We start from the raw sequence: 23,278 nt of genomic DNA on the forward strand, positions 1-23,278 counted from the left end.
TAACCCTAATTGCTCCTGTAAGTCGCTCTGGATAAGAGCGTCTGCTAAATGACTAAAATGTAAATGTAATGTAAAATGTTTGATTTGTTAAAATATACCCCTAAATGGCAGAAAATACTTAGTACAGTTACCCATGCATTCCAACGATTGTTCTGACAATACTGAAACGTGAATTAACTTTCTGTTGACAGTAACTGTACTGTGTCCTAATAATTACCCAAAACAACTTGTTGTTTCGTGTAGCAGTTTCAGGTATTTTGGGGTAGCTGTTTTGGGTTGTTTCTGGTATTTTGGGGTTTGTTTGGGGTAATTGGTAAGCTAAGGCTATAGAGTAGAGCACTGTTATAATAATGACAAGACACCACAAATGCTGCATTGAACATTTTAAATGTAATAATACAATTCACACTTAAAAATAAATAAATAAAATAAGAATTTAAATTGCTACAGTATCAATTGGTACAGTGTAACATTTGTAATTACAATATATGTATTTATATATGGCACATCTGTACACTCTTTATAACCTTTGCTTGGTTTCCTCATAGTGGCCAGAATGACTGTTTGGGGACTGAAAATAGAAGTAGTCTCGGAGAATGTCTCAAAATCAGGCATTATTCAATCAGATCCACCTTAACCCGCAATAACTGACAAACTGCATAGCATATCATTGTTTTTGTTTAGGCGATGTCACAGGTGTTCTGCGTTGGAGCTGTCAAATGGTGAATGGCTGATCTTGAGGTCATTGTCACACCCGTCCCACCCGTGTTAGAAGTTCCGAATGACAAAGTGTAGTAAAGATAATGACACTCATTGAAAATCATACAGATTTATATCAGTCTAATGGAGGTGTATATTACAACACACAACACGATAAGCAAAAACAATTATATGCTATGCAGTTGTCATTTATCATGCGTTAAGGCGGATCTGATCTAAATTTTGCTCTTTGTTTCTTGGCTCAGAAGAAAATTATGAATGATGAAGATCAAATGTAAACTTGTGACTTGGAAATACATGTCACTATTCATAGGAATATGCTTGACAGGTGGTAAAATGAATGTGGTTTCATATCCCATGCTTTCATAAGTTAGAGACACCCATTTGACAAGCATTCCTTCTCACAACTTTTTAAATGTTCAGTTAATTACAGTTCTTAGAACAATACATTGTGTTACAAGTTCTTGTTAGAATGTAATTCTGTGTCAGCCATGTTAGAAATCACTGTGTCTGAAAGCCACATAAAACCATTATTTGCCCTTCCCCTAAACCCTACCCCTTCTGTGATGGAAAATCTGAAGACTGGAAAGGTGTAAGCAGTATGGGGATGGCTCCACCTAGCGTTCCAGTGAACTTAGGGTGGTTTCCCGCATATAACAAACATCTCTGGTTCCATGAGAATCTACAAGCACCAGATGGGTAGGAGCGATTAGCTGATTTCAGACCAGGCCATTGTTTCCAAAAACAAACCTCTGGCCAGGGGTTGGCCATTTTGAGGTGAGGTCCTATCTTATTATGTTGAACCTTGATCTAGTCTTACTTACTATATTCTTACCATCTCAACACACTCATGATATCTCCTTCACAAAAACAGCCTGTTTCCAACCTCTCCTATCAACACACCTTGTGGTAAATCTAAATGGCATAGCAATAACCACAATGATCCTTCAGAGGCACTACTTGTAAAAGACACCAGTCTCCCCCTGCCTTGTACTTCCTAGTCAGCCAGCACCTCTGTAATAGACTGAGGCTTTCCTTTAAAACTACATCTCCCATCACCCATTTCCTACACACTTCACCTTTCATGTCCTTTTTGTGAGGATCAGAGGTCATTCCCTTTTATGTTACCAGGGTAACAGCTTGAGTAAGCATCCTTATCTTATACCCAGTTATCTGAATGGCAACCCCATCTGAACTCTCAATATGAACTCTCATTTCATGTTGAAACTGAGCATGAGAAGAACTATGAGGCAGTCCACATTGACCCTTCCTGCAAATCAGATGCTTTTAAGCTAGTTTTAGTCAAGCCAAAGCGGTTGACTGGAAACTCTGTAGTCCATCTCTTTGTTTCTGGTAATGGAATTACAATACTGTAATTCAGTATTAAGTGTACCCTTAATGATTTAACAAGAATCAGTCTTCCCAAAAATCAAAGAATAACTAGGGTCATGTTCAGCACAAACAAAAGGAAGCATTTTCGAACAGAAAACAATGTGAATGCTTTTATTGGTAGGACCCTCCATTTTAAAAGTTTCCTCTTGATTCCTTAATGTGAATATATTTGAGGGTTCTGAGAGTGTACCAGAAATAATACCAAAGGCTTTGCTGCGTATTAAAGACACTATTCCTGGTCAACAGTGTGACCCTAATGCTTACTTGTTTTTGTTTTAGTGGGAGCAACCACATGGAAAAGAAGTAACAGAGTGAGCCACTGATAACAGCGCAGATCATTTGCCATCTCCTTAATTGCAAAGGTTGAGGTAAGGTAATCTGATCCTAGACCTGTAGTTACCTTAGGCCACAGGATTTATCACCCTCTCCAAACACACTGCACCATTAGCTCATGCAGAATCACTCTTTCCCTCACACAATGTATCACACCAACATTAAAGGTTCCATAGAATTAGGGATTAGAATACTCAAATACTAGTAATTTAATAGGATCTTTATGGCAGGTTCATTCATTTATTGATTTATTTTTTCCTGACCTCCATTTGCTGTTACCTTAGCAACTACTGGTCTTTCTGGGGTTCACCAAGTCCAAAGCCCAGTGTTCTACCTGGGATTCAAGCTCTAAATCCATAAAGATTAGTTTTAGACTACTCCAGTCCAGGTCACTATGATCTGAGCATTGTGCTTTGAGTGGACAGCCTGAGGACACCATAGGCACATTAACTTCCTCATTAGTGACTCCATTTTGCATATTTTGCGACCCCCTCTTCAACATCTCCACTATGTTTGGATCAATTACTTGTTCATTCGTCATAATGTTTAACATCTTTGGACAAACAGTAGACACCAGTACCTCTCCTTCTTTCTCTCGCTCCTTCTTCATCTTTTTGTCAGATGTATTAGTTCATATTTGTTATAATTGTTTTGTCCGTCATGCAACAGTATGTTATGATACACTGTAACGTACAGGTTTGTGGTGGAAGGCGGGGCGGGTGCTATTCCAGGTAAATATCCTCTGTCGGACAGGAATAATCTACAAATTCCTTATAGTACAACTGGAAGGCTTTCCTGTAGAAGAGACAAGAGGGGAGAACAGATCCGGGGGGGAGATAGGGGGGTAGATAAACAAACAAACAAAAGGTTTTTCAATCACTCAGTTCCTTTCCTGACAGGTATGACAACTCTCTACAGAATCATACACTCAGTGGCCAGTTTATTAGGTACAACCATCTAGTACCGGGTCGGAGTCCCTTTGCCTCCAGAACAGCCTTAATTCTTTGAGGCATGGAAACGTTGCTCAATTGGTATCAAAGGACCTAACATGTGCCACGGAAACATTCCACACACCATTGCACCACTGCTACCAGCCTGTACCGTTGACACCATGCAGGATGGGGCCATCGACTCATGCTACTTATGCCAAATCCTGACTCTGCCATCAACATGATAAAACAGGAACCGGGATTCAATGCACCAGGTGATGTTTTTCCACTCCTCAATTGTCCTGTGTTTGTGATCACGTGCCCACTGGCGCCACTTCTTCTTGTTTTTAGCTGATAGGAGTGGAACCCAGTGTGATGTGGTCGTCTGCTGCAATAGCCCATCCGTGACAAGGACTGACGATATGTGCGTTCTGTTGTACTGCACCGTTATTTGCCTGTGGCCCGCCTGTTAGCTTGCACGATTCTTGCCATTCTCCTTCGACCTCTCATCAACAAGCAGTTTTCGCCCACAGCACTGCTGCGCTGACTGGATGTTTTTTGTTTGTAGCACCATTCTCGGTAAACCATAGACACTGTTGTGCGTGAAAAGCCCAGGAGGCCCACTGTTTCTGAGATACTGGAACCATGCTCAAAGTGGCTTAGGTCACTTGTTTTGCCCATTCTAACATTCAATCGAACAGTAACTGAATCTCGATGCCTGCCTGTCTGCCTGCTTTATTTAGCAAGCCATGTGACTCACTGTCTAGGAGCGAACCATTTCCGTGAACGGGGTGGTGTACCTAATAAACTGGCCCCTGAGTGTACTGGGTCAATTGCAACCAACAGGCAGAATTTAGCACTGGATTTCTTAAAACGCTACTAACAGGAGATTACATTAATCTGCGTGTTAAAACACTTGCTTGCAACCAAAAACCCACAAGAATAAACTAGCAGATCAGTTGATATCATGTTGTTACTGTTTCAAAAGAGTTAGATGCCAGATAGCTGTGTCTATGTTCTCTACTCTTGGCCCAATGAAATATCGGGAACATTGAAAATAGCAAGGCTGGTAATTAATAACAAATATTTATTGTTAGAATATAGACCAAATTAATTTTAAGAAACTCGAGTAAAGTTGAGCAGTGTACAGTTCAGTACAGTACAGGAAAGTAGAGTATAGTTCAGTACAGTAGAGTACATTACTGTACTGAAGTGAACTATACTCTACTCTACTGTACTGTACTGATCTCTACTTTCCTGTACTGAACTATACTCTACTTGAGTTTACTGTACAGTAGAGTACGGTAGAGTATAGTTCAGTACAGTTGAATACAGTGCAATATAGTTCAGTACAGTATAGTTCAGTACAGTAGAGTACAGTAGAGTACTGCGTTGACCTCTACTGTCCTGAACTCTACTCTATTTTCCTGTACTGTACTGAACTATACTCTACTCCTGTTTACTGTACAGTAGAGTACAGTATGGTATAGCACAGTAGAGTACAGCACTGTACTGAACTCTGCTCTACTTTCCTGTACTGAACTATGCTCTACTCGAATTTACTGTACAGTAGAGTACAGTACAGTAAAGTACAAGACAGTACATTAAAAATATCTATGTTTGGCCCACAGAATATAATTTGTAATTTGTCATACCTTGATTAGACTATAATTAATGAACATATAGATTATATTAACTCAATCATGATTGGCTTGATTAAGCTCCTAATTTGAGATGTAGACAGTTCCGGAATACTTTATTTTCTCCTTTTATTAAGAAATGTCTTTGTTAATGGATTAAATAAATTAGAAATGAAAAGTAAACCAACACAAGCTTTACATTAATAAAATGTGTAGAGTAAATTCCCACAGTAGATTATGTGTGGTAAACGAGGACATACCTAATTTCAGTTGGAATGATTGTCAAATAGTTACATTTCTGCTTAGTCTACTCAAATATTAGGTTTAATTTGTACTGAAGATTATACCCACCAGAGGGCTAAATAGTCTTGAAGGTCAACTGCCCCTTAGAACCACACTTCTCTGGATTTAAACGGCTTATGTGGTATAGATAGGAGTCAGAAACATTTTACATTTTATTTACATTTTACATTTTAGTCATTTAGCATACGCTCTTATCCAGAGCGACTTACAGTTAGTGAGTGCATAAATTTTTTTTCATACTGGCCCCCCATACAACACATTACTGAGTACCACTCACCATATTTTCAAGCATATTTCTGCATCATGTTATGGGTATGCTTGTAAATCATTGATGACTGGGGTGTTTCTTTATGATAAAAAATTAACGGAATGGAACTAAGCATAGGCAACATCCTAGAGGAAAACCTGATTCATTCTGCTCTCCATCAGACACTGGGGGATGAATTCACCTTCCAGCAGTACAATAACCTAAAAAGGTAAGGCCAGATCTACACTGGAGTTGCTTACAAAGAAGACAGTGAATGTTCCTGAGTGGCCGAGTTACAGTTTTGACTTAAATCTGCTTGAAAATCGATGGCAAGACTTGAAAATGGTTGTCTAGCAATGATCAACAACCAAGTTGACAGAGCTTGAACAATTTTGAAAATAATAATGGGCAAATTTTGTACAATCTAGGTGTGCAAAGCTCTTAGAGATTTACCCAGAAAGACTCACAGCTGTATCGCTGCCCAAGGTGATTTTTTTTTTTACATTTACGTTTTAGTCATTTAGCAGACGCTCTTATCCAGAGCGACTTACAGTTAGTGAGTGCATACATTATTATTTTTGTAATTTTTTTCTTCATATTATAACATATATTGAATCAGGGTGTGAATACTTATGTAACTAAGATATTTCTGTATTCCATTTTCATTATGGGGTATTGTGTTTAAATGGGTGAGAAAAAAATCAATTTAATCCATTTTGAATTCAGGGTGTAACAATGAAATGTGGAATAAGTCAAGGGGTATGAATACTTTCTGAAGGCACTGTACATCAAGCTAATGTGCATGTAAGAGGAAGATGTGCATAGCTCACGTTAGCTAGCTTTAACTTTAGCCCACAGGCACTTGGATACTAGCTTACTAGTTAGTCATGGGATGTAGCCAGCATGCTTTCAATAATGTTTAAACTCGAACTGGCTCATTTCAACTCGTAAAACTATATAACTAATCCATATAGGCAAGTTAGGTAGCTAGCTAGCATTTGGGGGCTTTGTATGTTAACCCGAAACAACATGCCTGTTCTCCTAAAAGTTTATTGTGTATATCTAGGGCAAAAATAAATGAAGGATGGTACTTGTCTACTACAAATATAGCTATTGCTCCGTCAGCAAATAGCAGAAGGTATCAGCAAGCATTCAGCAATGTACACAGCTGGTTGCAGAGTAACGGTGTCACCGGCCTGTATCTATTCTGTAGTTACAGTCCCTCTATTAGCATATACATTTTATTTCATTCACAGTCTACGTACAAAACCTGGTGGATTTGTTGTTCAGCAGCATTGTGGGAAGCCCCATACTATATCAGGAGCTCTTAGAGAAGGCTGAGGCAGTGCCCAGACACCAGTCCCGCTTCAGAGTAATGGAGGACACTTGAATCAGGTTGGTCACATTTGATCTGGTCAATGGTCAAAATACTATCCTGGAATTCACCTAACCACCATATGGAATCATGGCTCTCTCTGGATATATTGTCCCCGTCCATATAGCCAGCAGGGTTCTCAGTTCATCGCGCAGACAGGAAAAAAGAACTCTCCGGGAAAAATAAGGTGGAGGGGTATGTCTCATGATTAACAACTCATGATGTGATTGTGGTAACATACAGGAACTCAAGTCCTATTGTTCTCCCGATCTGGAATACCTCCACATCAAATGCCGACTGCATTACCTCCCGAATTGTTTTTATTTGGTTATTGTCACTGCCGTGTATATTCCCCTCCAAGCAGCCGACACCGCGACGGCTCTCAAGGAACTACACTGGGCTTAGGGCAAACTGGAAACCAAATATCCTGAGGCCAGCATTTATTGTAGCTGGGGACTGTAATAAAGGACATCTGAGGAAAAAGCTGACGAAATTCTACCAACACATCTCCTGCACTACACGCGGAGAGAACACACTTGACCATTGTTACTCTCCCTTCCGGGATGGCTACAAGGCCCTCCCCGCCCTACCTTCAGCAAATCAGATCACACCTCAATCCTGCTCCTCCCCGCCTATAGACAGAAACTCAAACAGGAAGCACCCATGGTAAAGACTGTTCAACATTGGAATCTATGCTACAAGACTGTTTTGAACACGTGGACTGGGAAATGTTCTTGGTCGCCTCTGAGAATAGTAACAACGTATACACTGATTCAATGACTGGGTTCATCAGGAACTGCATAGAGGATGTTGTTCCTACTGTGACGATAAGAACTTAGTGGATAGATGGGAGCATTTACGCAAAACTGAAAGCACGAACCACCACATTTAACCATGGCAAGGTAACTGGGAACATGGACGTGTACAAACAGAACAGCTAAGGCAATCAGAGCCAAAATTGACAGTACAGGGAAAGTAGAGTAGCAATTCAATGGCACAGACACGACATGCATGTGGCAGGGACTCCAGACAATCACAGATTATAAAGGGAAAGCCAGCCATGTTGCGGACACCGACGCCTCACTCCCAGACAAGCTAAACACCTTTTTCGCCACTTCAAGGAATACAACACTGAGCCGCCGACGTCGGCCTCTGCCACTCAAGAGGACTGTGTGCTCCCGATCTATGGGACAATGTGAGTAAGACAATCAAGCGTGTTAAACCTTGCATGCCTGCCGGCCCAGACAACCTTCCAAGCCGCGTCCTCAGAGCATTTGCATGGACATATTCGATCTCTCCCTATCCCAGTCTGTTGTCCCCACTTGTTTCTAGATGTCCACCATTATTCCCGTACCCAAGAGAGCGAAGGTAACTACCGTAGCAATCACTTCTGTCATCATGAAGTGCTTTGAGAGTTAAGACATCCCGCTATGCCCTCTGACGAACCATCAAACAGGCAAAACTCCGACGCTCGTAGGATGTGGCAGGGCTTGCAAACTATTACGGACTACAAAGGGAAGCACAGCTGCGAGCTGCCCAGTGACACAAGCCTACCAGACGAGCTAAATGACTTCTATGGGTGCTTCGAGGCAAGCAACACTGAAGCATGCATGAGAGCACTAGCTGTTCGGGACGACTGTGTGATCACGCTCTCCGTAGCCGATGTGAGTAAGAACTTTAAACAGGTCAACATTCACAAGGCCGCAGGGCCAGACAGAATACCAGGACGTGTACTCCGAGCATACGCAGACCAACTGGCTAGTGTCTTCACTGACATTTTCAACCTGTCCCTGACCGAGTCTGTAATACCAATGTTTCAAGCAGACCACCATAGTCCCTGTGCCCAAGAACACCAAGGTAACCTGACTAAATGACTACCGACCCGTAACACTCACGTCTTTAGCCATGAAGTGCTTTGAAAGGCTGGTCATGGCTCACATCATTACCATTATCCCAGAAAACCTAGACCCACTCCAATTTGCATACCGCCCCAACATATCCACAGATGACGCAATCTCTATTGCACTCCACACTGCCTTTTCCCACCTGGACAAAAGGAACACCTACATGAGAATGCTATTCATTGACTACAGCTCAGCGTTCAACACTATAGTGCCCTCAAAGCTCATCACTAAGCTACGGACCCTGGGACTAAATACCTCTCTCTGCAACTGAATCCTGGACTTCCTGACGGGCCACCCCCAGGTGGTAAGGGTGGTCTAAGGCACTGCATCGCAGTGCTAGCTGTGCCACTAGAGATCCTGGTTTGAATCCAGGCTCTGTCGTAGCCGGCCGCGACCGGTAGACCCATGGGGTGGCGCATAATTGGCCCAGCGTCGTCCAGGGTAGGGGAGGGAATGGCCGGCAGGGATGTAGCTCAGTTGGTAGAGCATGGCGTTTGCAACGCCAGGGCTGTGGGTTCGATTCCCACAGGGGTCCAGTATGAAAAAAATTAAATTATGTATGCACTCAATAACTGTAAGTCGCTCTGGATAAGAGCGTCTGCTAAATGACTAAAATGTAAATGTAACAACACATATGCCACGCTGATCCTCAACACGGGGGCCCCTCAGGGTTGCGTGCTCAGTCCCCTCCTGTACTCCCTGTTCACCCATGACTCATGGCCAAGCACGACTCCAACACCATCATTGAGTTTGTACATGTGACAAATAAAGTTTGATTTGATTTAAAGGACTCTCAGACCTGATAAAATCAAGATTGAACTCTTTGGCCTGAATGCCAAGTGTCACGTCTGGAGGAAAGCTGGCACCATCCCTACGGTTAATCATGGTGGTGGCAGCATCATGTTGTGGGGATGTTTTTCAGCGGCAGGGACTTGGAGACTAGTCAGGATTGAGGGATAGATGATTGGAGCAAAGTACAGAGATCCATGATGAAAACCTGCTCCAGAGCGCTCAGGACCTCAGGATGGGGCGAATGTTCACCTTCCATCAGCACAACGACCCTAAGCACACCGCCAATAAAATGCAGGAGTGGCTTTGGGACAAGTCTCTGAAAATCATTGAGTGGCCCAGCAAGAGCCCGGACTTGAACCCAATCAAACATCTCTGTTTAGAACTGAAAATAGCTGTGCAGCGACACTCCCCATCCAACCTGACAGAGCTTGAGAGGATCTGCAGAGAAGAATGGGAGAAACTCCCCATATACAGGTGTGCCAAGCTTGTAGCGTCATACCCAAGAAGACTCAAGGCTGTAATTGCTGCCAAAGGTGCTTCAACAAAGCACTGAGAAAAGAGTGAACACTGATGTAAATTTGATATTTCATGTATTTAAAAAAAAAATGTATTCTTATTGTTTTACCTGTTTTTGCTTTGTCATTATGGGGAATTGTGTGTAGATTGATGAGGGGGAAAAAACTATTAAATCAATTTTAGAATAAGGCTGTAAAGTAAGAAAATTTGGAAAAGGTCAAGGGGTCTGAATACTTTCCAAATGCACATAATTATATTCCGGACTCTGACATTGCTCATTATAATATATCTATATTTCTTAATTATTTTATTTTTCTGTTTTGGATTTGCTTGTATTGTTTTGTATTGTTAGGTATTACTGCACTGTTGGAGCTTGCAACATAAGCATTTCGCTACACCCACGATAACATCTGCAAACTAATTTATGTGTATGCAATACAAAACTTCAAAACATCGTTCTCTCCATAGCAAAGATAGCTTAGCTTACCTCGCTGTACTCACTACTGCACTTGTTTGTTGTGATTGAATGACAAAGACACACCCAAGAAACACCCACATCAAACCACACCCCCAAGATCACTCTTGTATGCCTTCAGCATTTCTTAATGGACATTGATGAAAAATGAGGCCAAATCACGAAGCGCAGTCACCCTTTAAACACTGACATCAGCTTTAGGGAGCGATAATATAATGGCCAATAGTGGTTGCAATTGAGATCAGCTGTGTGGGTGATTTTAGCGCATATTGGTGGTTTAACGAGAGATCACCTCGTGTTGAGACAGTGCTCAATGTTGGTTGTAATTGGCCCACTATGGCTAAGAACCTCTTGAATCCTCTGACAATATAACATAGAGGGACAAAGAGCAAAAGAGTGACAGGATATATATATTTTTTAAGACAGAAACAAAGTCCTCAATCCTCACCCAACAGACTCTGCCAGGGGTTTAGTCGAATCTTCAGACACAAACACATGACAGGCAAATCTCTGGTCAGCTGGGTGTTTTGTGATGAAGCCAAAGTACCTAAGGGGAAACCATACAACCCACACATAGGTTTAAAAAATATATACAGGGGTCAGAGGAGCGAAACCCCAGAGGGAACCAGGTTCCAGGAGTAAAATAAATGCAGATTTTCCGGTTCTGAGAGTGATTCTCTTTCTCCATTTCCTCCACTGCCTGCGCCATGACTCTCCCAAAAAGATCATTGTTACTTGAATACAGTGAGCATGACTGACAAAATGTCATCCAGATCCAGGTACTTACTTGCTGTTCTTAGGGTGATAGCCACAGAAGGAAACATTCTTCAACTGGAAGAAGTGGCTGCACTGGTTACTCTGTGATGGCAGACAGACACACACACACACACACACACACACACATCTATATTACAGTTTTTTCCAATTGCTAACACACTACAATGACATGCACAGCACAATTATTTAAACTGACACACAGAGAGCAAAACCTCTACTCAAGTCTCCAAAACACATTTTCTGCTTTACACACATTTTGCAATTCAAAATGGCACTTTTTAAATGCACTGCACACGGTTCTCTGCATAAGACACAACAATCTGACGTAAAGTCACATGTTTGCCATTTAAAAACACTGCCATTCAAAATGACACTACATGAGCTAATTGGCCAATACATGTGCCACCTGGCCAAACACCTCAATGGTTAATTGTTACCACTTCAATCAGGAAGTAAGCACTATGAAAAGACCACAGGTGAGCACCTTTTGTTTTACAACAACAATGGAAGATGTTGCAGAGAGAGGAAGAGGAAGAGGGAGGGTGAGAATGAGAGGGGGAGGAAGAGTGAGAGGTAGGGGTAGAGCTGGTAGAGGAGTTCATGGCCAAAGAGGACAACAACTTTCAAATGAAATCAGAGCAAACTTAGTTGATCATGTCATTAACCATGGGCTGACAATGCGAGAGGCTGGACAGAGAGTGCAGCCCAACTTGAGCTGTTTTACTGTCGCCTGTGTCATCCGGACATTTAGACTGGAGTACAGGTATGTAACCAAAATGTATTTCACACTATGTAGTACACCCCATGTCATAGTGTATCAGTTGTGTGACACCTGTTTACTTGATGTAATTGTAGGCCAATTTAATTTGGAAACTAGAATGACTACCCATAATCTAGAATGACTACCTATAATCTAGAATGATCACCCATAATGCTCTAGATACAGTATCTGGTATGTGCTGTCATATGAATACATCATAGTTCTTTGGTACAAACCTCATTGACCAAATTCTATGGCTCTGAAAAACAGGTGTTGAGGGTAAAAAGTATCCACCCTCCATGTCAACAACTGCATTTCTCATGGAGTTTGCTGTCTGCTTACACCACATATTCTGTAGGAGCAGTAGCTAGTGAACCTTATGATTGACCAATTAGATTAGATATTAAAACAAATCTTAGCCTTAATGTCAACAAAGAACCCACTGATGGTTACATAGCTTGACTTCAGTTTTGGAGGGCACCGCTGTTGCCAGATAAAATTCTCACTTGCTTCTATGCAGTACAACTGGATTATTATGTGTGGTCTGCAATACCCTGTAGTGCCCACACTGGGGCGTTATCAACCTTCTTTACTGGGAATACGTACCTCAGTGTGATCTTGCTGGTCAGTGGTTTGTATAAAAAGTCTCTATGTATCTAGTCTTGCAAGCCAAATGAGAAGTCTTGTAGTCATAAATCTGTGTGTGTGTGCATTTGAGTGTGAAAGTCTTACTCTGTCAGAGGCATAGTAGTCATCCTGGACTAGGAGCTTCACACCTTTCACGTTGATCTCAAGGATACAAGACGATGGTGGGTTATACTGCACTGTCATCCTTCTATTGGTGGCAATCTGGTGGCAATCAAAACAGCATCAGCATCCCTTGAGAAAAGCAGCAGCTGAAACATCAGGGCTAGTTTAGATATTGAATTGATATGTAAAAAAAACAACAACAAAAAAACAAGACAACTTGTGCATCATTATTCTACTAATTGGAATTTAAAACATGAACATTGGAAAGAGGTGGGTTATTGGTCTTAAAATTCTAGTGGCATCTCAGCTAGAAATATACACTATATATACAAAAGTATGTGGACACGTCTTCAAATTAGTGGATTCAGCTATTTGAGCCACACCCGTTGCTGACCGAGCACACAACCATGTAATCTCCATAGACAAACATTGGCAGTAGAATGGCCTTACTGAAGAGCTCAGTGACTTTCAACGTGGCACCGTCATAGGATACCACCTTTCCAACAAGTCAGTTTGTCAAATTTCAAATGCCTGGAGAATGCTACCTGCCCTAATGCATAGGGCCAACTGTAAAGTTTGGTGGAAGAGGAATAGTGATCTGGGGCTGTTTTTCATGGTTCAGGCTAGGCCCCTTAGTTCCAGTGAAGGGAAATCGTAACGCTACAGCATACAATGACATTCTAGATGATTGTGTGCTTCCAACTTTGTGGCAACAGTTTGGGGAAGGCCCTTTCCTGTTTCAGCATGACAATGCCCCCGTACCAAAAGCAAGGTCCATACAGAAATGGTTTGTCAAGATCGGTGTGGAAGAACTTGACTGGCCTTCACAGAGACCTGACCTCAACCCCATCGAACACCTTTGGGATGATTTGGAATGCCGACTGCAAGCCAGGCCTAATCGCCCAACATCACTGCCCAACCTCACTAATGCCTAGTTAAATAAATAAAAATAAATAATGCTCTTGTGGCTGAATGGAAGCAAGTCCCCTCAGCAATGTTCCAACATCTAGTGGAAAGCCTTCCCAGAAGAGGGGGGACCATCTCCATATTAATGCCCATGATTTTGGAATGAGATGTTCGACGGGCAGGTGTACACATACTTTTGGAAATGTAATTTAGCTATGAGCAATGGCTAATACCTCTTCTCAACCTGCCTCTGTCCTCTTTTCTTTTCTATCATGTTTTAATGATTTCCTGTCTTAACCTTTCTAATTTGTAATCTCAGATTCTTCTCCTGTCAATGCTTGTTTGTGTAATACAGGGTTGGGGTCAATTCTGAATTGAATTGCTCTTTAATTCCAATTCTATTCTTAAATTTGTCCACACCCCACAGGAAACAGACTTGGAATTGAATTCAAATGGCTTATTTATTCTACACATCACTACACAAATATAATTGTTTTGAAATCATGTATGGTAACCAATACTATGTATAAGATACAGTGTGGTTGAATCAAAGGAATGGCACTTTCATGTCTTAGTTGAATTGCTTTGAATTAATTTACTTTCTTTAATTAAAATTAAATTACAATTCTGCTTTCTGTGGGATGTGTCTAATTCAAATTTCAATTAATGCGTTGAATTGAATTAAATTCTGAATTCCGACCCCAACCCTGGTGTAATACCATACTATCTCAATACTATTTTCATAGAGAATAAACTATACTGTTTACCTCTCACTCTTTCTCCCCCATTATTTCCCATGTTCCTACTCACTTCATCTGTCTCTTCATCCATCTGTCTCTTCCTCCCCCTCTCACTCAGTTAAAGTTTATGGTTTCCATTGGTAACGTGCCAGTTGACATCTCTCTCACACTCTTTCTATCCTCTCACTCTCTCTTTCACAAGCACACACACAGCACATTCCATACCTTCTGCATAGCTGCACACAGAACATCGTTGCCTTTGTGGTAGGGCACTTGGACCGAGCCCAGGAATTTCATGCGGTATCTGTCTACCCATTCACTGCTCTTCACTGTGGGGGAGAGAGAGAGAGATAGAAAAACAATATAAACTATGGATGCTACAGTACATTTAAGGGCACAATATGTAGTAATAGCTCTGCCATTTCCTGGTTTCTAATGACAAAATCAATATATAATGTAGACAATCATTGTACCATCAATAACTGTCCATCAATAAACATTGTACCCTCACCTGTTTTCGTATTTTGCATCTTAGTAACTAGTAACCACTTAACTATCCTCGAGGTAAGCAACATTCCATCCTTCACCATCATATAACTAATAATTTGACATCATCTGTAAGTATTCATATTTATTGTTAATGTGTGTGCATGTACTATTCATTATTTCACCATTTATTACTTTTAGGATGTTTAAAAAGGTCGCTAGCTAAAATGGTTTTAACCGATCCCATTGAAATGTATGGTGTTTAGCTTGACGGTTAGCTAGCCTCATTGCTATTCATGTTTCTCTCTTTAATCGTCATGCTGACTAATCAGCATGGATGTGTGTGTATGCAAATGTGTATTTGTGTTAGTATACTCACCTGTGTCCTACCTGTTTGGTATATTTTGGTTAATCCTGGATGTTCACCTCCCTGTAAAATGCCCAATCTACAAAGGACTATTGTAGCCTATACCTACCTTGTGAGACCTGTAAATCATTATTCTCTCCTGCTGTTGTCCCAACATGTTATATGTTCATGTTTAGCTTTGATACAGCCAATTCTACATGTATCTATCTATATATGTGAGAATATCATACTTACCTTTTGGCATGCTGTGCTCATAGTTTTGTGCGTACAGATTTAGACTTCTGAAATTAAATCTTCAAATTATATCTCCAGCCTGGTTCTTGGAGGATTAGTGTTAAGAAAAGTTTAGCTGGCTATCTAGCTAAAGAAGCGCTCATTGGAGCATGCCCTTAGTGAGAACAGCAAAAATAATGTATTTTCAGCTGTTTGAAGCTGGTGTACAGAACTGAAAGTAAAAAGACACAAAAATGAAACTTATGGAGGGGGAGCATAGAATATTGTACATAGAACAGATCTACTGCTTGTCAGACTTGCTTTCAATGAGAATGACATATCAACTCCCATTTCTATAGGAAATCTGTTGGTTCTTCCACAAAGCTACATAATGGACCTTTAAAGTGCTCTGAATGAAGATGGGTCAACATTTAAGCACTGCATACATAATAATGGGTTAGTGCTGGACAAGGCTGACTCAGTACTTTTAGCCCTTCTCTTATGTTCGATTGGGCCAACACCGTTTATGTTCCGGGTCAATTTGACCAGTACAGTAAGTACAATAAGTACATCAAGATCACAAATATAGGATCTTAACCTCCCAAAATGTATTTTCTAGTAGCTCAGTGTTTCTTCTTTCATATGCTTTTCCCCTAAATTGATGGACCCAATTGTTCAAAAGTTAGAGCCAAATGTTTGATTACTGTACCAAAGTCGTAAATCAATCAAATTATGACATTTTATGACATTTAAGACCTTTATAGCAAATGTTTTGCCTAACTTCAGATCACTGTCCCTCGGCCTCTGAACATTACAGGGAAAGCATACCTATATCCTTGTGATCCCCGTATAGCTCAGGCCCCGTGAAGCTCAGTTGGTAGAGCATGGCGTTTGCAACGCCAGGGTTGTGGGTTCGATTCCCACGGGGGGTCAGTATGAAAAAAAATATGTATGCACTCACTAACTGTAAGTCGCTCTGGATAAGAGTGTTTGCTAAAATGACTAAAATATAAATGATCATCATGGACGGATCTTTACTGCACAGAATACCATTTGTCTCTAGCACAAAGGTCAAGGTCAAATTTGCTTCAGATCAGTGTTGCTTAGCCTCTGAGCATCATAGGGACATCATTTGTGATCATCATGTTTGCACCATTCCTGTGCAGAAAGCAGATTGTTTCCAGGTCACACCGTTCAAAAGTTATATAGGTCAAGGTCAAATTGCGGGAGCCAAATTGCTGGTTAAATTGACTTCAGATCAGTGTTGCTCAGCAACATAGGGAAATCATACTTATATCTATGTGATTATCATGGTTGCACCATTCTTGTGCAGTAAGTAGTTTGTTTCTATATATAAAGTTAAATAGACCATGTTCAAGGTCAAATTGCGGGTAAAATTTACCCAGAACATCATGTCACTATTCCGGTACTGGGTTTAATTTTAATTGTATTTGTTTAATTATGTGTTTTGCAAGTTTGAGACCCATCCTCAGGAAAGCAGATGAAGGGTCATGGTTGAAAAATGACGTAAAATAGTATTTTAGTGATTTCGAACTCTTTTCAAATTGCCCCGGAACAGAAGGGAAGGGTTAAAGTGCTCTACACACGGTTGGATCAATGCCATTAGTACTGTAATGTGCATCAATATATTCACCTATAGCGCTGTCAACACAATAGTGTTCTTTAAAGGGGCAATCTACGATTGGTTACACACCATGGCAAATACATTTTACTTTACTTACAATGTCATGTGCTGAATCATTTGGTTATGAGGATCAAACTATTTAATATTTGTGTTCCTTAAAGAGGCAATCTGCAGTTGTTACATCAATTTGTAGACTTTTAAATTAATGATATACTGTAGACCAATTGATTCTTGAAGAATATAACTTCTACATTTCTCATGAGCTTAGTTCAAAACTATCAGCTTGTCTTGATCCACTGTGTGTAAACAAATTAATTGTAAACAGTTACATAGCCTCAAAACATGGTAAAAACTATAATGTTGATATCATGAATGGTCAATCCTTGCATCCATAGCTCTGAGTGGTTACATTTCTCCAGTCCCATCCCTCAGCTGTTTACGAAAACAGTGGCGGGATGTTGGCTTTGTTATTGTTTGAACTACAGATTGCCCTTTTAAAGTGGTGCAAATACTAATTTAGCATTTTAGCACTGTGTAAATAAGCAGGGATCAAAGCACTGTACCTTTTAAGCTCTCTGGCTCCTTGGCGACCTCTATGGCGTAGTAAGCAGGAAAGATGCCGTGGGTGCCTGTACGCATGTTGTAGCCTTCGTACCAGTAATCCTCTGCTTGTACCTCCACTAGTAGAGGGTCATCCACCTCCAACTCCAGCTCATCTTCATGGCGAGGGACAAACCTGTAGTTGTCACAGAAACAGGGACAAACAGCCAGACAGAACAACATATTTTAGAACCTGTTCATGCTTAGAAAGCCAATTTTCTAACTGTGTAACGTTCAAGTCTACACCTGTGTACGTTTGGCTGGTAACAGATACAGTGCACTCAGCTTATAAGATACATAGATATAGTGGTCAAACACCATAGCTAAGAAATATTCCTGTACTTACAATGTCATGTGCTTGAATCATTTGGTTATCAGGATCAAACTGTTTAATATTTGTGTTCCTTAAAGGGGCAATCTGCAATTGCTACATACATTTTTGACTTTGATTCTTGAAGAATATAATTTGCGTAATGAGCTTAGTTCAACTGTCATACCCAATCAGAACCCAAAATATAAACGTGTTTTAATCTATTGTTTTGTAAACAGAGGGTGTGTGACAGTACATGAAGGATCACTTGTCTTATACTGTTCAAATGTATGATGAAGTTACGAGTAATTGTAAAAGGATGACCAAATTGAAATATTTCTGTGGTAGTACTTCCTTGAATTCCACTGTGGCGTTGGCCCCCTCTGTTGAACACAGACCAACAATACACCAAACGATGTGTATTGAGCAGCCCGTTAGTTTGGCACAATCTATGTCCAAATCAGTCAAACACTCTATATATATATATATATATTGAAAATGTTATTGCTTTTTTTTAGCTTTCAGGAGGTCTGGGGGGGTTGAATTTTTCTGAGAGCCAATCCGTGACTTGCCAAATAACATACACTTATTTAATTGTTTTTAGGACTCCAGATTTTCCCACCTTGCCGGCTTGGGGATTCAATCCAGCAACCTTTCGGTTACTGGCCCAATGCTGAGTTTAAAGATAATTGACATTAGATCATCGTTAGCTTAGCACAATTGCTGGAGGTCTCCAGGTAGCCAGCTCCTCTCAAAAGCATGGAAAAATACCTTCTAGCTACTCCAAAGTATATATAAAACTATCATATTTCAATTCTAGTTGTTTTAAATGCAGTTATTTTTGGAACTATTTTATCTGAAATATGCATTTCATTCATCTGCCGTAGGCGAAAGAAAAGGTTATGTGCAACCTCTCAAGTCAACACAGCCAGCCAACTGCGACAACGGGACAGCGCTTCAGTTCTGAGCTAGATAGCTGGTAGTACCATCGCATGTCCAATATAGTTTGTGAGTGTCCTGTGAGAATTTATAAAATATATAAATTACTATGTAGGACTATAAATGACCAACCAACCAGCTTTGGAATAGTTAGAAGGTATATTTCCCTGCTTTTGAGAGGAGCTGGTTACTCTACCTGGAGACTTCCAGCCATTGCGCTATGCTAACGATAAGCTAATGTCAGTTACCTTCAAACTGCATACCGAGACATAAAAATGGTATTGATGAGTTCATCTTTCTAGGTAAATAAATTAAATCCCCAAATCTCGTAGTATCCCTTTTAAAAAGGAATAGTTTCACTATATTAAAACGAGAATTCAGTTCACATAACAGGGGTTGACCTTAACATGAGGGACAGACATACAGTGGGGAGAACAAGTATTTGATACACTGCCGATTTTGCAGGTTTTCCTACTTACAAAGCATGTAGAGGTCTGTAATTGTTATCATAGGTACACTTCAACTGTGAGAGACGGAATCTAAAACAAAAATCCAGAAAATCACATGGTATGATTTTTAAGTAATTAATTTGCGTTTTATTGCATGACATAAGTATTTGATACATCAGAAAAGCAGAACTTAATATTTGGTACAGAAACCTTTGTTTGCAATTACAGAGATCATACGTTTCCTGTAGGTCTTGACCAGGTTTGCACACACTGTAGCAGGGATTTTGCCCCACTCCTCCATACAGACCTTCTCCAGATCCTTCGGGTTTCGGGGCTGTCGCTGGGCAATACAGACTTTCAACTCCCTCCAAAGATTTTCTATTGGGTTCAGGTCTGGAGACCAGCTAGGCAACTCCAGGACCTTGAGATGCTTCTTACGGAGCCACTCCTTAGTTGCCTTGGCTGTGTGTTTTGGGTCATTGTCATGCTGGAAGACCCAGCCACGACCCATCTTCAATGCTCTTACTGAGGGAAGGAGGTTGTTGGCCAAGATCTTGCGATACATGGCCCCATCCATCCTCCCCTCAATACGTTGCAGTCATCCTGTCCCCTTTGCAGAAAAGCATCCCTAAAGAATGATGTTTCCACCTCCATGCTTCACGGTTGGGATGGTGTTCTTGGGGTTGTACTCATCCTTCTTCTTCCTCCAAACACGGCGAGTGGAGTTTAGACCAAAAAGCTATATTTTTGTCTCATCAGACCACATGACCTTCTCCCATTCCTCCTCTGGATCATCCAGATGGTCATTGGCAAACTCCAGACGTGCCTGGACATGCGCTGGCTTGAGCAGGGGGACCTTGCGTGCGCTACAGGATTTTAATCCATGACGGCGTAGTGTGTTACTAATGGTTTTCTTTGAGACTGTGGTCCTAGCTCTCTTCAGGTCATTGACCAGGTCCTGCCGTGTAGTTCTGGGCTGATCCCTCACCATCCTCATGATCATTGATGCCCCACGAGGTGAGATCTTGCATGGGGCCCCAGACCGAGGGTGATTGACCGTCATCTTGAACTTCTTCCATTTTCTAATAATTGCACCAACAGTTGTTGCCTTCTCACCAAGCTGCTTGCCTATTGTCCTGTAGCCCATTCCAGCCTTGTACAGGTACAATTTTATCCCTGATGTCCTTACACAGCTCTCTGGTCTTGGCCATTGTGGAGAGGTTGGAGTCTGTTTGATTGAGTGTGTGGACAGGTGTCTTTTATACAGGTAACGAGTTCAAACAGGTGCAGTTAATACAGGTAATGAGTGGAGAACAGGAGGGCTTCTTAAAGAAAAACTAACAGGTCTGTGAGAGCCGGAATTCATACTGGTTGGTAGGTGATCAAATACTTATGTCATGCAATAAAATGAAAATTAATTAATTTATTGACTTGTTCATGTGGTCTATATTAAAGAGAACTTCATTTAATATGATGTAATAGTCTTTTAAAATGCAATATTTGTGCACAATTTCTACTTAAAATATCAAAGCGACGCAAAATGTACTCTATTTGTGGAACGACGTAACTATGCATAGGTTTTTCTGCTCTACTGATTCCAAGAGACCCATTTGGCCTGTCAAATCTATATGTCATGGAGGATAACTGACAAGTCACATTACTAAATGCTACAAAGCAATGCTAAAGTGTAAAAGGTCAATTAATTTAGTGGTTAGGATTACCTAAGTGCTATGAGTAAGTATGATGGGTTAGAGGTCTTTGTTTAATCAGTGCTAGGATATAGTTGTGGGTTTAATTCCCACATCAGCTATATACTGAAAGGATGTGTTTAATAAGTCACTTTGTATAAATACCTGCAAAATGTAATTCGCAGTAGTGCAGGTGACGACGATGACTGATGATGTGATGATGATAATAAAGATGTATCTCACCTGTAGACGGCTCTGTGACTCTGTTCCCTCTCCTCCCCATTTATGATGCAGGAGAACAAGCAAAACGACTCTGCACCTGGAGAAGTTGGGAGTAAAAGAAGATTCATTTTTATTCTGAAGTACTGTTTCCAAGTGCTGCATGGATGAAATATATGTTTTTCTCACCCATCTACTCATAATACCCCATAATGACAAATTGAAAAATATTTGCAGAAATCTTAGCAAATATATTGAAAATTAAATGCAGAAATATGTCGAATACATAAGTATTCACACCCCTGAGTCAATACTTTGTATAAGCACCTTTGGCGGCAATTGCAGCTGTGAATCTTTTTAGTTAAGTCTCTAAGAGCTTTGCACACCTGGATTGTACAATATTTGCCCATTTATTCTTTTTAAAATTCTTCAAGCTCTGTCAAGTTGATGGTTGGTCATTGCTAGACAGCCATTTTCAAGTTTTTCCATAGAGTTTCAACTTACAGAATAGTTATGCATGCTCAAGTTTTCAGTTTTTTTGTCTTATTTCTAGTGTTTTTCACAAAAAAATATTTTGCATCTTCAAAAGTGGTAGGCATGTTGTGTAAATCAAATGATACAAACACCGACAAAATAAATTTTAATTCCAGGTTGTAAGGAAACAAAATAGGAACAATGCCAAGGGGGGTGAATATTTTCGCAAGCCACTGTAGTCAACATTTTCTACAAACAAAACTCCACTTTATGGGGTATTGTGTGTAGATCAGTGACACAAAATCTTAATTTAATCCATTTTAAATTCAGGCTGTAGCACAACAACATGTGTAAAAGGTTTGAATACTTTATGAAGGCACTGTACAGTGGGGAAAAAAAGTATTTAGTCAGCCACCAATTGTGCAAGTTCTCCCACTTAAAAAGATGAGAGAGGCCTGTAATTTTCATCATAGGTACACGTCAACTATGACAGACAAATAGAGATTTTTTTTCTCCAGAAAATCACATTGTAGGATTTTTAATGAATTTATTTGCAAATTATGGTGGAAAATAAGTATTTGGTCACCTACAAACAAGCAAGATTTCTGGCTCTCACAGACCTGTAACTTCTTCTTTAAGAGGCTCCTCTGTCCTCCACTCGTTACCTGTATTAATGGCACCTGTTTGAACTTGTTATCAGTATAAAAGACACCTGTCCATAACCTCAAACAGTCACACTCCAAACTCCACTATGGCCAAGACCAAAGAGCTGTCAAAGGACACCAGAAACAAAATTGTAGACCTGCACCAGGCTGGGAAGACTGAATCTGCAATAGGTAAGCAGCTTGGTTTGACTGTGGGAGCAATTATTAGGAAATGGAAGACATACAAGACCACTGATAATCTCCCTCGATCTGGGGCTCCACGCAAGATCTCACCCCGTGGGGTCAAAATGATCACAAGAACGGTGAGCAAAAATCCCAGAACCACACGGGGGGACCTAGTGAATGACCTGCAGAGAGCTGGGACCAAAGTAACAAAGCCTACCATCAGTAACACATTACGCCGCCAGGGACTCAAATCCTGCAGTGCCAGACGTGTCCCCCTGCTTAAGCCAGTACATGTCCAGGCCCATCTGAAGTTTGCTAGAGTGCATTTGGATGATCCAGAAGAGGATTGGGAGAATGTCATATGGTCAGATGAAACCAAAATAGAACTTTTTGGTAAAAACTCAACTCGTCGTGTTTTGGAGGACAAAGAATGCGGAGTTGCATCCAAATAACACCATACCTACTGTGAAGCATGGGGGTGGAAACATCATGCTTTGGG

The 23,278-nt window shown here is 40.7% G+C and overlaps 1 protein-coding gene across 2 annotated transcripts in view; it reads right to left on the reverse strand.

Moving 5' to 3' along the window:
• Positions 1 to 368: 368 nt before the first annotated feature.
• The window catches only part of LOC121580061 (C-Jun-amino-terminal kinase-interacting protein 1-like), a 123,413-nt gene continuing 100,503 nt past the window's right edge, over positions 369 to 23,278 (reverse strand). For both annotated transcript variants that reach the window (XM_045208826.1, XM_045208816.1), the window contains exons 6-12: positions 21,500 to 21,575; positions 17,834 to 18,006; positions 14,785 to 14,888; positions 12,896 to 13,012; positions 11,414 to 11,484; positions 11,075 to 11,173; positions 369 to 3,240 (exon numbers count right to left, since the gene is read on the reverse strand). In XM_045208826.1, the coding sequence (XP_045064761.1) occupies positions 3,168 to 3,240; positions 11,075 to 11,173; positions 11,414 to 11,484; positions 12,896 to 13,012; positions 14,785 to 14,888; positions 17,834 to 18,006; positions 21,500 to 21,575 (713 nt within the window). In that variant the 3' untranslated portion in view covers positions 369 to 3,167. The remainder of the gene's footprint in view (positions 3,241 to 11,074; positions 11,174 to 11,413; positions 11,485 to 12,895; positions 13,013 to 14,784; positions 14,889 to 17,833; positions 18,007 to 21,499; positions 21,576 to 23,278) is intronic.

The sequence above is a fragment of the Coregonus clupeaformis genome, chromosome 3 (genome assembly GCF_020615455.1).
Source record: "Coregonus clupeaformis isolate EN_2021a chromosome 3, ASM2061545v1, whole genome shotgun sequence".
Lineage (NCBI taxonomy): Eukaryota > Metazoa > Chordata > Actinopteri > Salmoniformes > Salmonidae > Coregonus > Coregonus clupeaformis.